The 13,344-nt window shown below is 61.3% G+C and overlaps 1 protein-coding gene across 1 annotated transcript in view; it reads right to left on the bottom strand.

The window, feature by feature from the left end:
* Positions 1 to 289: 289 nt before the first annotated feature.
* The window catches only part of SH3TC1 (SH3 domain and tetratricopeptide repeats 1), a 48,214-nt gene continuing 35,159 nt past the window's right edge, over positions 290 to 13,344 (bottom strand). Inside the window, 8 exon segments of the mRNA XM_041752431.1 lie at positions 290 to 1,498; positions 4,320 to 4,516; positions 5,413 to 5,563; positions 6,195 to 6,317; positions 7,502 to 7,652; positions 8,631 to 8,811; positions 11,142 to 12,162; positions 12,164 to 12,807. Coding sequence (XP_041608365.1) covers positions 1,241 to 1,498; positions 4,320 to 4,516; positions 5,413 to 5,563; positions 6,195 to 6,317; positions 7,502 to 7,652; positions 8,631 to 8,811; positions 11,142 to 12,162; positions 12,164 to 12,807 — 2,726 coding nt within the window. The 3' untranslated portion in view covers positions 290 to 1,240.

Raw genomic sequence — 13,344 nt, 5'->3', positions numbered from 1 at the left:
CCCGGGGGAAACCTGCAGGCCAGCTCTGAGCGGGCAGGGACCCGGGGCTTCGCAGACCCCAATCCCTTGCCCCCTTCCCTGGGGCCCCTGGGGCCTGCAACCTCTCCCGGGCTCAGGTCCTGACCCAGAGTTCTGGCCCACCATCCAGTCCCTCTGCCGGCCTCAGCTTCCCCTCTTGCTCAAGGAGGCTCTTGGAGGGGGAAGGAGAAGTGACTTTTCTAGGGCCAGTTTTCCATGGGGCAATGAAAACATGTTCGTCACTGTAAATACACAAAATGCCATTGAACTGTCCATGTTAAATGGTTAATTTTATGTAAATTTCACCTTACTTAACAAAATAAATTAAAGAAAAAGAGGAGAGTGACATGATGCCGTGTGGGGGAGATCGACCCGGGAGACCCACGGCCTCTCTGAGACTATTTCCCTGCCTGTAAATCGAGGCTCCCTGGCACTTGGCGGTGCAGATGGGCCTTTAGACAAGCTCAGCAGCAGACCACGCAGGGCCAGCGGGGCTGCGGGTGACGGGCCAGGCTGGGCCAGAGGATGCTCAGGTTGGAGAGCGCTGGGGCCACCTTCCCTTGGGGCCCCGAAGGAACCGGGGACTGTTGCCTTTGGGACACAGATAAGGGTGCCTTTGGGACACAGATAAGGGGTGGAGAGACAGCGAGGCGCTGACACCCTCTTCCAGGACCTGCCCTTAGGTTCTAATGAAGACACATCCCTTGAGGCAGGCGGGCAGGTGGTATACACCCAGCCCCACCTACCTGCTGTGTGACTGTGGGCCAGGCACCTAACCTCTCTGTGCCTCCATCTCCTCAACTGGAAATGGAGACAATAACAGTCCCAAATGGGCTGGCTCTGGAGGTCAGTCTGAGGGCTGAAGGCAGAGCTAGAGCCAGACACGCTGTGAGGGGATGGGTGAGGGAGAAGATGCCCAAGGAAACCTGCAGCCGTCTTACGCTTTGACACCAGGAACTGGGGTGTGCGAGGCTGGCAGGGGGACCTGGCCCGGGTCTGTCCTTCCAGCTCACAGCTGAGGACGGGATGCAGACCAGGGGGGTCCCCAGGGATGGGGCCTGGTCCCTGACACTCCCCCAGAGGCAGACCAGGGGAGGGGTCTTGCAGGCTGTAGCAGGTTTCCACAAAATCATCGGTTGCTGTCTGACCCCCGTCTCCCAGGAAACAAGCCCCGCAGAGACCCCAGGAGAGGTGGGGAGTCCACTCCTATGGGCCGGGGTCTTCAGGGCGGGGGGCTGGGGGCCAGCCAGGGCGCCCGCCCCCAGCACCGCTCGGGGACCAGGTTGACCTTGCGGATGTTAAGCTCCGTGGCGAAGGTCCGGGCTTTCTGGTAGAAGAAGAGGGACTTCTCGCGGTCCAGGAGGAAGTTGTGGTAGATGGTGGCCAGGCGCGTGTAGATCTTCATCTGGGCTTTCTTGCTGCCCAGGTCCACGGCTGCCGCCAGCGCCAGCTGGTAGTACCCGGCCGCGTCGAAGGGGTCCTGGGGGAGAGACGGTGGCTCAGCCAGATTTGACCCTAACGCGTCCCTGGGTGCAGGCGGGGGCTCGCGAGCCCGTCTCTCCGGAGGCTGCTGCCCTGCCCGGCCTCCCCGTCGTGTCCGCCCCAGCCCCTCCTGAGGGACCACTCTAAAACCCAGACCCGGCCCTTCCCTCCGCTGCCTGGGATGGCTCCCAGGACACCGTCAGCAGCCCTGGCTCCTCACTGCCCTTGCACAGAGCGCGGGCTCAGGAAAACAGAACAGCAGGGACTCGGAGCTGCTCTGAGCCCCTCCAGGCACTGGGCCCAGTGTGAGGTGGGAGCCATGGCCCATTCCAGGACCACATTGACCACAGGGGTGAGCAGCAGCCTGCGGGAGCCCCAGGTGGCACCTGAGTCAGCCTGGTATAGGATGGGAGGGCTTCCTGGAGGAGGGGACATCCCAACTAGGGAACTGGCCACTGTGGGTGGTAGGGGAGTGGTGTGTATCCGTGTACGTGTGTGTGCACATGTGCCTGCAGCAGCCAGTGGGGGCACATGCAGGATTCACACCCAAATCTGTCCTATTCAAGTCATGCTCATTCAGCCCTGATGCCCCCATGTGCAGGTAACAGGGGGTGCTGTACAGTGGCAGAGATGCCCACGGCCCCCAACCTCCAAGCAGCCTTTCCCATGCCTGTCCGTGCAGGGGGCACACAGAGGAGCCTCCGTCTCTCCTGGGCTGTGCTGCAGGGTATGAAGTCGGCTGTGGACCCTAATGATAGACGTGGAGCTGATGGCAGCCACGGCACAGCTGGGAAACCACTGGACCCCAGCCTCCCAAGCCCAGGGACCTTGCCTTCCTGTCCCGTGAGACCATGGAGAGATAAGGTCTCATCCCCAGGGCCTGGTGTCAGGTTGAGTACCTCTGAGCCCAGCTCCCTGACTCCTATCTTGAGCACATTTGTTCATCTTCCAGCCTCAGTTTCCCCTTCTTATGCAGAGCTGCTTAGTAACCAATCACATAGACTCTGGGATTTTAACCTCTGTGCGGCTGTGTTCCTCAGTGGCCCAGGGGTCAGGGACACACGCCACAGATGACAGAGCTCAGGTGAGGTTGGCTACAGCTCTGCCCTACTGCCAGGCTCTGCACACCTACACGGGGGAGGCCCAGCGCAGAGCCTAGCCTGGGACAGCAGGCACATACATGAAGCATGCAGGCTCACTGGGTCAGAGGGTGGTGGGTCCCAGGGTCCCTGGCACTGGAGCTCCACCATGCGGCTCCTAGTCCTACCCTGACTAGCTGACCATGCCGGCCTCTGTCTCTGCCCTGTCCTGTGGGGGCACCACTCCTCTAGAACAGTAAAGCATGAGAAGAGCCAACCACACAGAGCCTGGATCACACAGAGCCTAGATCACACAGCCTGGATGTCATAGAGCCTGAATCACAGAGCCTAGATCATACAGAACCTGGATCACAGAGCCTGGATCACACAGAGCCTCCATCACAGTCTGGATGTCATAGAGCCTGGATCACAGAACCTGGATCACACAGAGCCTCCATCACACAGTGTGGATGTCATAGAGCCTGGATCGTACAGAGCCTGGATCACACAGACTGGAACACAGTGAGGCTAAGTTGCAGTACCCACCACTGCCCACAGGCTCCCCAAAGAACTGTCGGCTCTGACATAGCAGGAGGCCGCAGTGACCACCTCTGACCACCAGGTGTCAACAGTGCACAGCCAAGGCTGCCCCAGGCAGGCAGTTGGTGGCTGCTAACTGGGTGGGGGGCTTCCAGCGCTGCCCCAGGCCCTAGGTGCCATGGGGGGGGGGGGGGTTGGAGACGTCAGCCCCTGCTCCCCCCTTCAGCCAACACGGAGCAGAGACACTGTGCCATGCAGTGCTACCATACCCAGGGTGGGGCGATGGGGGCACCTGCCCATAGGGCAGCATGCAGACGTCTCCAGGCTCTGGTCTGTGTCCACTGCGGGGCTGGGAGACGGGGAGAGCCCCAGCTCCAGCTCCCCCAGCTCCAGCAGGGCAGGATCTAGCCAGGCTGCCTGCAGGGGTGTCCTTGCTACAAACCCCAGGGTAGGCCACAACCCATCCCTAGCCCGTTTCCCTCTGTGACTTAGGATTCCAGGAAAGAATCCCTCTGTCCACAGTGGCAGGCATCCTGGAGGAGGTGCCAGGACTTGGGTAGCACCTTACAACGTGGTATCTGGGGGCAGTGGTGACTCCTCCCCCACCCCCCGGAGAATGACCTCATCCCCCGCACTCTTTTGGAGGCGAACGTCCGCTGGACTGTTAAGACTCAGGAATGCCTGGGTGGCTCAGTGGTTAAGCGTCTGCCTTCAGCCCAGGGCGTGATCCTGGAGCCCCAGGGTCAAGTCCCACATCAGGCTCCCTGCATGGAGCCTGCTTCTCCCTCTGCCTGTGTCTGCCTCTCTCTCTCTCTATGTCTCTCATGAATAAACAAATAAAATCTTAAAAAAAAAAAAAAAAGACTCAGCTTTGCAGTTACCTCCTCCAGGAGGCTGCCCTGACTACACACTTTTTTGTTTGTTTTTACCCAGTGGTGGCCAACGTCTGCTCACATGTCAGACTGTTCCCTGGACGTGGAGCTCTCAAGGGCAGGGCCCGGCCTGGGTGGGACTCGGACCACGTCCGCTGACCTGGCCTGCTCCTCACAGCCTGGTCTGGAGCTCCGGGCGGAGGCCGAGACCACGCGGCAGGAGGGCCGGGGCCAGGCCTGGATCTGCGATCTGCGATCCCACTCCAAGCGGGGCTGGCTCCCCCACCCACCACGTGCCCTGAGCCCTGCCTCCCCCGCCCCCACTCACCTTCAGGTCATAGAAGATGATGTCACCAAGCACCAGGTACACCTTCACATAGTACAGGGTCTCCTCATCGAACTGCAAGGGCGAGTTGCAAAGCGACAGAGCCTTGAGGTAGAAGTGCTCGGCCAGCTCGCTGTGGCCCAGCCGGTGGTGCAGGGCGGCCAGCCGGTGGTAGGCCACGCGCTCGTTCAGCCGGTCCCCTGGAGGCACAGGGATGGGGGCACGCGTGAGGATACGGCTGTGGGGGTGGTGGGGGCACAGGCCAGCCCTGGCCCCCCACGCCGACATCGTCTCAAAAGCTCCAGCCGGTCCCAGGACTCAGTCTCCCCACCTGCACAGTGGGCCTAATATTGTCTGCTCCCTGTCCACCGAGGGAGGTGGACGTTCCAGCTCTGTGCCTGCACATGGCCCCGGAGGGGTCAGCAGGAGGCCCCAGAGTCAGGCCGGCTGTGCACGGCAGGTACCAGGACTCCGGGCAGCCTCCCAACAAGAGAGGGACCCTTCCTGCTGTATTTGCAGCTCCTCCGCCACCCCTGGGGAGTCACCAGCTCCCTCCAATTTCCAGCCCACCTCCGTGGGCTCTGCACACAAACCCTGCTGCACACTGACTGTGTGCCTCTCTCTGGGGGAAGACACATGGCCTGGGATGGCACCCTTAGGGGCCGGGACAGGGGGTGTCAGGGACTGAGGGGACTGGGACATCTCCAGACAGAGAACAGTGGGGCTGGCTGAGTGCGGAGACAGACACTGGGAAGGGACAACATATGGAACAGCATGACTGACCCAGCTCGGCATGTGTGTAGGGGCCAGAGAGAAGCCTGAGGTGTCTAGAACACAAGGCACACTGGCTGGCCCTTGTGGTCAGCAGGGAAAGAGGCAGAGGAAGCCACAGAACTGACAAGGAGAGCCCAGCCACCCAGTGAGTGGGACACTTCCGACAGGCCCCGCACCATCCAGGGGCAGATTTGGGACCTGCAGAGGAGAGGGTGACCTGCAGCCCCGCAGGTGCCCTGGGGTCCCCCTGTCTTTTGTCTTCTGCGCTGACCCTGCAGGTGTCAGAGGTAGAGGCCCTGGGGGGCCGGGGTGCAGGGCTCACCCAGGGTGATGCTGAGCGCCAGGGCCATGTGGGCAAACTCCAGGCCCTCTTGGGGCGACTCCAGTTCAGCCAGCAGCGCCACCAGCTTGTTGCACAGCCGCAGCTCTGCCTCTTGGTTCCCTGTGGTCACAGCCAGGGGCAGTGCCCGATCCTGCCACACAAACAGGCGGGTCAGGCCTGGTATCCCTCAAAGCCCCAAATGTACCCCGTTATCCTGTGGCATCTCTGTTCAGCTCTGTACCCCAGGAGGAAAGTCAGCCTGGAGAGGCCCTGACGCCCACAGGGCCGCTGGGCCATGAGCAAGCTGGGGTATGACCTGCAGCCTGTCTCAGTAACCTCAGACCAGTGCCCCCAACCCCCGGCTGATGAGAGCCTGACAAGTAGGACCCAACACCCTCCTGCTCTAAAAGTGGGTGTTTCTCTGTCCCCAGGGCTGGGCTGCAGGCTGTGGGCTGGCCGGGCAGGGAGCAGCTGCTCTACTTGTAGATGCATGCAGTCCTGGCCCTGGTGCCGGTCCCTCCATGGTCGGGCTGTGTGTCCTGCGCTGTGCCCTTATGCATCTCTGGGCTTCAGTTTCCTATCTGCCAGATGGAGTAGGACTGGCCTCCCAGGAGTTTGAGGTCCTGTAAGCCCAGAGCTGCCTCTGTCCCTCCAATGTTCCCTCCCAGGTTGGGGCTGGGGGTCAGGATCATCCTGGGTGAAGCCACCCAGGAATGAAGCAAGTGAGTGCATGGGGCGGCCCTCCCTCTAGGCAGCAGGCCCGCCCTCATCAGCCAACTCACCCGGTAGAAGGACACGGCTTTCTCCCGCTCCCAGGTCCCATTGAAGAAGATGTCCCCTGCTGCCTCAAACAGCTCCAGTCCCAGGTTGGGGTCCCCCGTGTATAGGGCTGCATTCTGCGCCACCTGTGGGCACGCAGAAACTCTCATGAGGCCCACAGTGCTCCGGCGGAGACTCTCAGCATCCCCAGCTGCCCCTAGACCCTCGGGGCGGCCCTGAGGATGTGCAACAGGAGTGCGGCTGCCTTTCCCCTCGCCCACACCTTCGTCCTTCAGCGGGGACGGCGGTTCCTGCTATGTGCCATGGGGAACTCTGTCTGGCCAGGGCCCTGGGAGTCGGCAAGTGTGGGCTGGTGAGGAGTTTGGGATGGAGCTCAGAGGTGGAGGCCCCTGAATCCCTGCAACCAGTCCCAGACCCTGGCCGGGCTCTACTATCTGGCTTCCCCTCTACTATCTTCCTCCGTGGCCCCTGGCAACACCTGACAGCACACACCTGCCTGTCCCTCCCACCAGGTGGCTAAGGCTGTTGCTTCTCTGCCATATCCAGAGCCCAGCAAGGTGCCTGGTGCATACTAGGTGCTCAACGAACAGCAGATGAATGGACAAGAGTAGACCAGCCCCCACGGGCAATCCAGAACCGGCCACACATGCACATCTGGCCTCTGCCCCTGAGAATCCTACTGTCCAGAGCCCACCTCGAAGGTGGGCCCCACCCCCCGCTGCTCAATCCAGCCTCCCCAGACCAACTGGAGCTCACCCTCCTGGCTCCTTCCTCCACCATGTCCCTGCCTACAGCCCCAAGGCAGCCCCGTGGGAGAACTGTTTACTGATGTGTCTGCTCCCCCTTTCAGCCATAAGCTCCCGATCTGGGATCCTCAGCCCCTGGCCCAGGGAAGTACACAGCAGGTGCTCAAAAATGAAAACATAACCCTCACAAGCCTCTCAATTTACTTCAAATCACGTCATGTTTGGGAATGCAACTGGAAATGGAGCTTGTGATTAATGCATTTCTAAGGAGACACGCCACATACCGCGGAAGCAAGTTCTCCCGTGTGTTAATAGACCGAACGCATCATTTGCATGTTTACTGAGCACTTGCTGTGTACCAGCCCAGGTGGGCGCAGTGAGGGGCACCCGCCTCTGGCCCCCCGGGGGCTTGCTCGGGTCATTGTGTAAGATGCTGGAAGTGGGAGTCCAGGGGTGGGGGTGGCGTAGGCAGCCAGCACGCAGCAGGTGCCTGCCGTGCTCTGGGGACGAAGGAGAGAGTGAGTGGGCAGCGAGTGTGGTGCACGCGCTCCACGCCCTTGCACCTGTATGTACAGATCCACCAGCTCGTTCTGCTGCAGGATGTAGTAGATTTTCCCTGCCTGCAGCCAGGCATGTGCCTCCTTCTCCTTCTTCTGGAGGTCGATGAATATCCCCAGACTGCGCTTGGTGTAGTCCAGCGCGGACCTGTAGGCCCTGGAATTAGAGCCAGCTGGTCAGAGCAGGTGCTCCCAGGCCAGCTGCCCGCGTAGGGGCAGACTGGGCTCTTCCCAGTGCCCGTCTGGTTACATCTGCTCAGCTGGCAAAAGTCAAGAAGGCTCTTGGGAGAGAACGGAGAGGAGGAGCGGGCCCCTCTGTCTCTACCCCGCCTCCCCAGACACGGACATGTGACCTCTGGCCGCAGCAGGGAGCATCTGCACTGGGCAGAAATGTAGAGATAACCTGCGCCAGGGGTTCTCAAACTCGGGTTGTAGGGCCGTGCTCCCAGAGTTTGGGACTTGGCAGGTCTGGGGTGGGACCCGGGAATGTGCCTTCCCAGTAGGCTCCCAGGTGATGTGGATGCTGCAGCTCTGGGGACCCCACTTTGAGAAGCATTTGTCAAGGTCACTGTCCATTAGTCCTGTGGTGAAACTGAGGCCCTGGAGTGTGGGGGGAGGCCGAGGCTGGGCTGTGGCTCCCTCCCTGCCTCTCAGAGAGTCTCCCGCTGGAGAGGGTGTCCTCAGTGATCTTCCCAGGCTGTCCCTTACCACACCTGATTGGGATGCACAGTGTAGGCATTACATAGGACAAGTGACCCCGAAACTCTGCCCACAGGAAACAGGTGGGACAACCAGCTATCACTCCATGGACAAGAATCCTCTAGTCCTTACATCTGAGGGGACAGTCGGGGACAGGCTGCTCGGCCCAGAGCTGGGCTGGCTGAAGGAGACTCGGGGAACACAGAGGTCAGTTTCCAAAAGTCGCCATGATCTGAAAAGTGACCCAGAAATGCACACTCTGCCTCCCCTGGAAGGCCGGGAGGTGTGTGGGCAGAGGACAGCTGTCCTGGGACCCACATGCCCCAAGTACAGGTCGGGATGCTCCCCAGGCCTGCAGGCTCAGAGCCTGTCTGACACTAGGAATGAAACTGTCCCTGCGGAGAGGCTGCCCCAGGATCAAGGCTGGCATCCTCACCGCTCAGTGCCCAGGGACAGGTAGAGCTGGCTGATGGTCTCCAGGAGCTGACCCTCCAGCACCTTGTCGGCCACCCTGCGGGCCAGCGAGAGCTGGAACTCGTGGTAGACGACGCACTGGGCCTCGCTGGGCATGACGGTGCTATAGAAGTGACAGAGATGCTGGACGGCACGCAGCTGGCCTGGGCGGGGGAGACAAAAGGAGGGCATCACTGTCATGCACTGCAGGGACATTTGCAAGGTCCAAAGGCCCCTGCTGTGTGCCAGCCTCTGGGGCATCGCAGGTGTGGAAACTGAGCCCAGACAGGCTAGGCCACCTGCTCAAGGTCGCACAGCCGATGAGCACACGGTGATGAGCCCCGGTAGGGCAGGTCACAGATACGGTGCTGACCTCTTCCACAATTCCCAGGCCTGGGGGGGTCCTGGCCGGCCTCTCCCACCATGCCGCGCTGCCTTCCTACCACGCCGACCAGGCAGGGAGCACAAGCTTCCCAACGCTGCAGGCTTGCACACGGAGTCCCAAGCAGAGCACCAAGCCTGGAGCACACAGTGCACAGTGGGGCTGGGATTCATACTGGCTTCCAGCTCCTTCATGAGGCCAGGCTCCAAACCGCAGCCCTATTTGCCTCGCCTGAACCTGGGGACTGAGATCGAGCTCTTCCCCACTCAGCTGACCCGGACATCAGTGAGGACACAGATGATTGGAACAAGCCCGCAACCCACGAGACCTCTCAGTCATGTTTCCTGAGAGGGACCACACGTCCAATCACAGAGCAACTCCCAGTAATTGTGAGGGGCCTGACGTCTTACAGAGCGTGTCCTCCAGAGACAAATGAAACACGACCAGAAGTCAGGAGGAAGGAAATTCAGGAAATCCCGGAATATGTGGGCACAAAGAGTGTGCTCCTAAACAGCCAGCGGCTTGTGGGAGACATCACAACGGGAACGAGGACATATTTCGAAATGAGTGGAGATACAAGAGCAACGTACCCAACCCCACGGGACGCAGGACAGCAGGGTTTAGAGGGACGCCTACATTAACAAAGAAACATTTCTTCTTTTTTTTAATTATTTATTCATGATAGTCAGAGAGAGAGAGAGAGAGAGAGAGAGAGGCAGAGACACAGGCAGAGGGAGAAGCAGGCTCCATGCACCGGGAGCCCGACGTGGGACTCGATCCCGGGTCTCCAGGATCGCGCCCTGGGCCAAAGGCAGGCGCCAAACCGCTGCGCCACCCAGGGATCCCCAACAAAGAAACATTTCAGAAAAAAAACATTTAAACTTCCCCCTCTAAGGCAGGAGGAAAAGAGCAGGTAACTAGACCCAGAGCAAGCAAAAGGAAGGAACAGCAAAGGTTCAAGAACCAAGATAAAATAGTAATGTTGAGAAGAGAGAAAATTCATGAAACCCAATGACAAGTCTTTAGGAAGATGAACAAAATGGACTCATCTTTAGCCAGACCAGAAGAAAAGGTGTAAAGTGTTGGAATCGGCAGCGGAAGAGAGGCCATCAGCATAAGTCTTATGGAAATGAAAGGATCACAGAAGAGGCTGAAGGATTTTGGCTGACAGAGGTCGAGCCTCGAGCCTCGGGAGACAAGCTACCCAAACCAGCTCAGAGACGACGCAGAGCGGCCGTCGTTCTCTTTCAGGCTCAGCACAGGGGCAGAACCTCTGAGCACAGCCAGGACCTGCCCGAGGCTGCAGGGTGCATCCAGGCACCCAGTTCTGGGCTCCTCCCGGAGGTCCAGAGGGCCCCCTTCCAGGCCTGGTGAGGGTCTTATATCCTATATCCCTCAGTGGCTCCCTAGTGCTCTCGGGAACAATGTCAAACCACAGCCTGGGTTCCCCGGCCTCTGCCCTAGCCCCCCAGCCAAGGTTCTCACCACCCACCACCCAACACACCCATCCCCTGCATGGCCCAGCCTGCTCACCCCAGGGCCTTGGCACAGGTGGCACCTTCTGCCTACCTTCCATCCCATGCTTGGCTAGACCCTCTCCACCCTCAGGTCCTATGAGCTGGGGCCAGGAGCCTCCCATCATCATGATGAGCACCCCATGTCGTGCCCCGAGTACAGGTCGGGATGCTCCCCAGGCCTGCAGGCTCAGAGCCTGTCTGACACTGGGAATGAAACTGTCCCTGCGGAGAGGCTGCCCCAGGATCAAGGCCGGCATCCTCACCGCTCAGTGCCCAGGGACAGGTAGAGCTGGCTGATGGTCTCCAGGAGCTGACCTGTGGCTCTTGTGACCCGGGCGTCTGTGCCCCACTCTTGGCCAACCCCCGCACCGAGCCTGGCATACTCCCGCGAGAGCCGCCCCCCAGCCAGCCTCCAGGGCACCTGCAAATATTCAACACTCTCACTGGTGGAAGAACAACCGCTTGCCTCCAAGCTGCAAACCCCGGGTGTGCTCTGGACAGAAGTGAGAGGAAAACATTTCCCTCCAGGAAGCCAGCGCGCCCGACCCAGAGCCCGGGGGAGAGTGGGGCCGGGAAGGGCAGGGCTGGCACTTACCCTCCACGTGGTCCGTCTCCACGGCGACCAGAAAGGCCCACTCGTAGTAGCACTTGCCCTGCCGGGCGAGGGCCCTGCGGGTGTGCAGGTGGCCGAGCCGCAGGAGCACCCATGTGAAGTCCTGGCCGCAGTCGCCGCTGGGCAGCCGCGAGAAGAGCTTCACGGCCTCCAGGTGGTAGTGCTGGGCCAGGCCCCCGGCCCCCGCCTGCAGGCACAGCGCCCCGAAATTGGCCAGCACCACCGCTTGGTTCCTCAGGTGGCCCCGGCTCCGGGCGACACGCAGGGCGCGGTAGTAGCCCTCGGCCGCCTGCCGGGTCCGGCCCGTCCTCTTGAGGGCGATTGCTGCCAGGTTGGCGATGACGCCCTCCTGGTCCTCGCTGGCCACGGCCACGTCCAGGACAGACTCGAGGATGTCCAGGGCCAGCGGGCTCCGGCCGTGAAGCACGTAGAGCCAGGCGAGCGCCACCACGTAGTCTACTGCCAGGCGGCGGCCGGCGCCCGCGGCCGCCTCCACCGCCTGCGCCATGAAGGAGATGGCCCTGTCCTGCTGCCCGTGGCGGCTGTGCAGCCGGGCCAGGCTGGCGCAGAGGGGGCCGCGCAGCGCCTGCCCCGGGCCCGAGGCCAGGGAGGCCAGCGCCCGCCGGAGGTGGTGCGCCGTCTGGGCGGGCGGGTGGGGCAGCTGCGGGCAGTTCCGGAGGACCAGGTCCACGCTTCGGAGCGCACTGCCCGGCGAGCCCCGGGCCCGCAGCGAGGCCGCCCGGACGCAGCTCAGCGCCAGGTGCGGCAGGCACTGCCGGCTGTAGATGTCCGCCAGGAGCAGGTAGCCGTCCATGGGCCACGAGGCCTCTGGGGAGCCCCAGGCCCCGTGCAGAAGCAGCAGCCTCTCCAGGAAGGGCAGGGCCTCCTCGGGCTGCTTGAGGCGAGTGTGGTGCCTGGCCAGCAGGAAGCAGGCCCGGGCCTCGGCCTGGGGGCTCCGGCAGGCGATGGCCTGCCGCAGGGCATGCTTCAGGAGCTCCGACTCAGGCCTCGGTGCTGCAGACGTGGCTGGGCGTCCCCAGCAGCAGGGCCGAGGCTTTGGGCACCACCTGCGCGCACCTGTCCCTGTTCTTCTGCTTCAGGTGAACGGTGGCCAGGTTGGCGTACACAGCCACCGCCAGGAAGAGGTCGCCAAAGTGGCCCCCCAGGGCCCCCAGGGCCTCCTCGAAGTACACCCGGGCCTGGGACAGCTTGAGCCTGCGCACGCACAGCCGCCCCAGGAGGAAGCAGAGCCTGGCGAGGGCCATGGGGAAGCCGGCCTTCTTGGCTGCCCCTCGGGCCTGGGCCAGGTGCCCAGCTAGCTCCTCCTCATCGGTGAAGCCACAAAACAGGGTGCTCAGCCCCGGCAGGGAGAGGTCATAGAGGCCACGGAAGCAGGCCTTGTACCCAGGCGCATCCAGGAATAGCAGCAGTGAGCCCAGGGCCTCCGGGTGGGTCCAGTCGGCCTCTGAGTCCAAGCAGAAGGAGGGCTCCTCACTGTCCGGTGAGCTTGTACCACTGGACGCCGAGCACAGACCCCAGGATGCTGGCTCCTCCGGGCAGTCCTGGCAGGACTTGCATTGTTCTAGAACATTCTTCACCTTCTGTAGGGTCTCACGCGGCTCTGGGGTCAGGGAAGGCAGAGGCATTTCTGCAAGTCACCAAAACCCCCAAGATAGATGAGCACCTGATCTGGGTCCAGGCTGGGGTAAGGACATCCCTCCGAGCCTCAGTGTCCCTGTCAGGTCCTGCCTGAGCCTCCCCTACCTGAGCATCAAAACTGACATGAAACGCGGAGCCCAGCACCCAGCACCCAGCACTCAGTGGGAATTCAGTCATGGTTGTGAGACTAGGGATCACTTTGGCCAAGATTTTTACCCAGGAATGCCCTCCTATGCTTCCTGTTTAAAAGCACCGCTCAGTGATCATTTAAAGTCCTTTTCCCTCCGGGGTGACTGGGTGTCTCAGTGGGTGAGCATCTGCCTCAGGCTCAGGTTGTGATCCCATTAAATAAATAATCTTAAAAAAAATTCTCTCCAGAAAGAGTTAAAGCCACTTAATGGACAGACATGTCCACATTTCTGGTACGGCTGCCTCCGTGGGATTTCCTCAGCCCTTGGGGGGTCTCCTGTCAGGTACAGCCCCCCCCCCCACTCCCATGAAATCATCACAAGCCGATCAGAGCTAT

The sequence above is a fragment of the Vulpes lagopus genome, chromosome 4 (assembly GCF_018345385.1).
Source record: "Vulpes lagopus strain Blue_001 chromosome 4, ASM1834538v1, whole genome shotgun sequence".
Taxonomy (NCBI): Eukaryota; Metazoa; Chordata; class Mammalia; order Carnivora; family Canidae; genus Vulpes; species Vulpes lagopus.
Note: the sequence above shows the minus strand (reverse complement) of the source record. Positions and strands in the feature narration are given on the sequence as shown.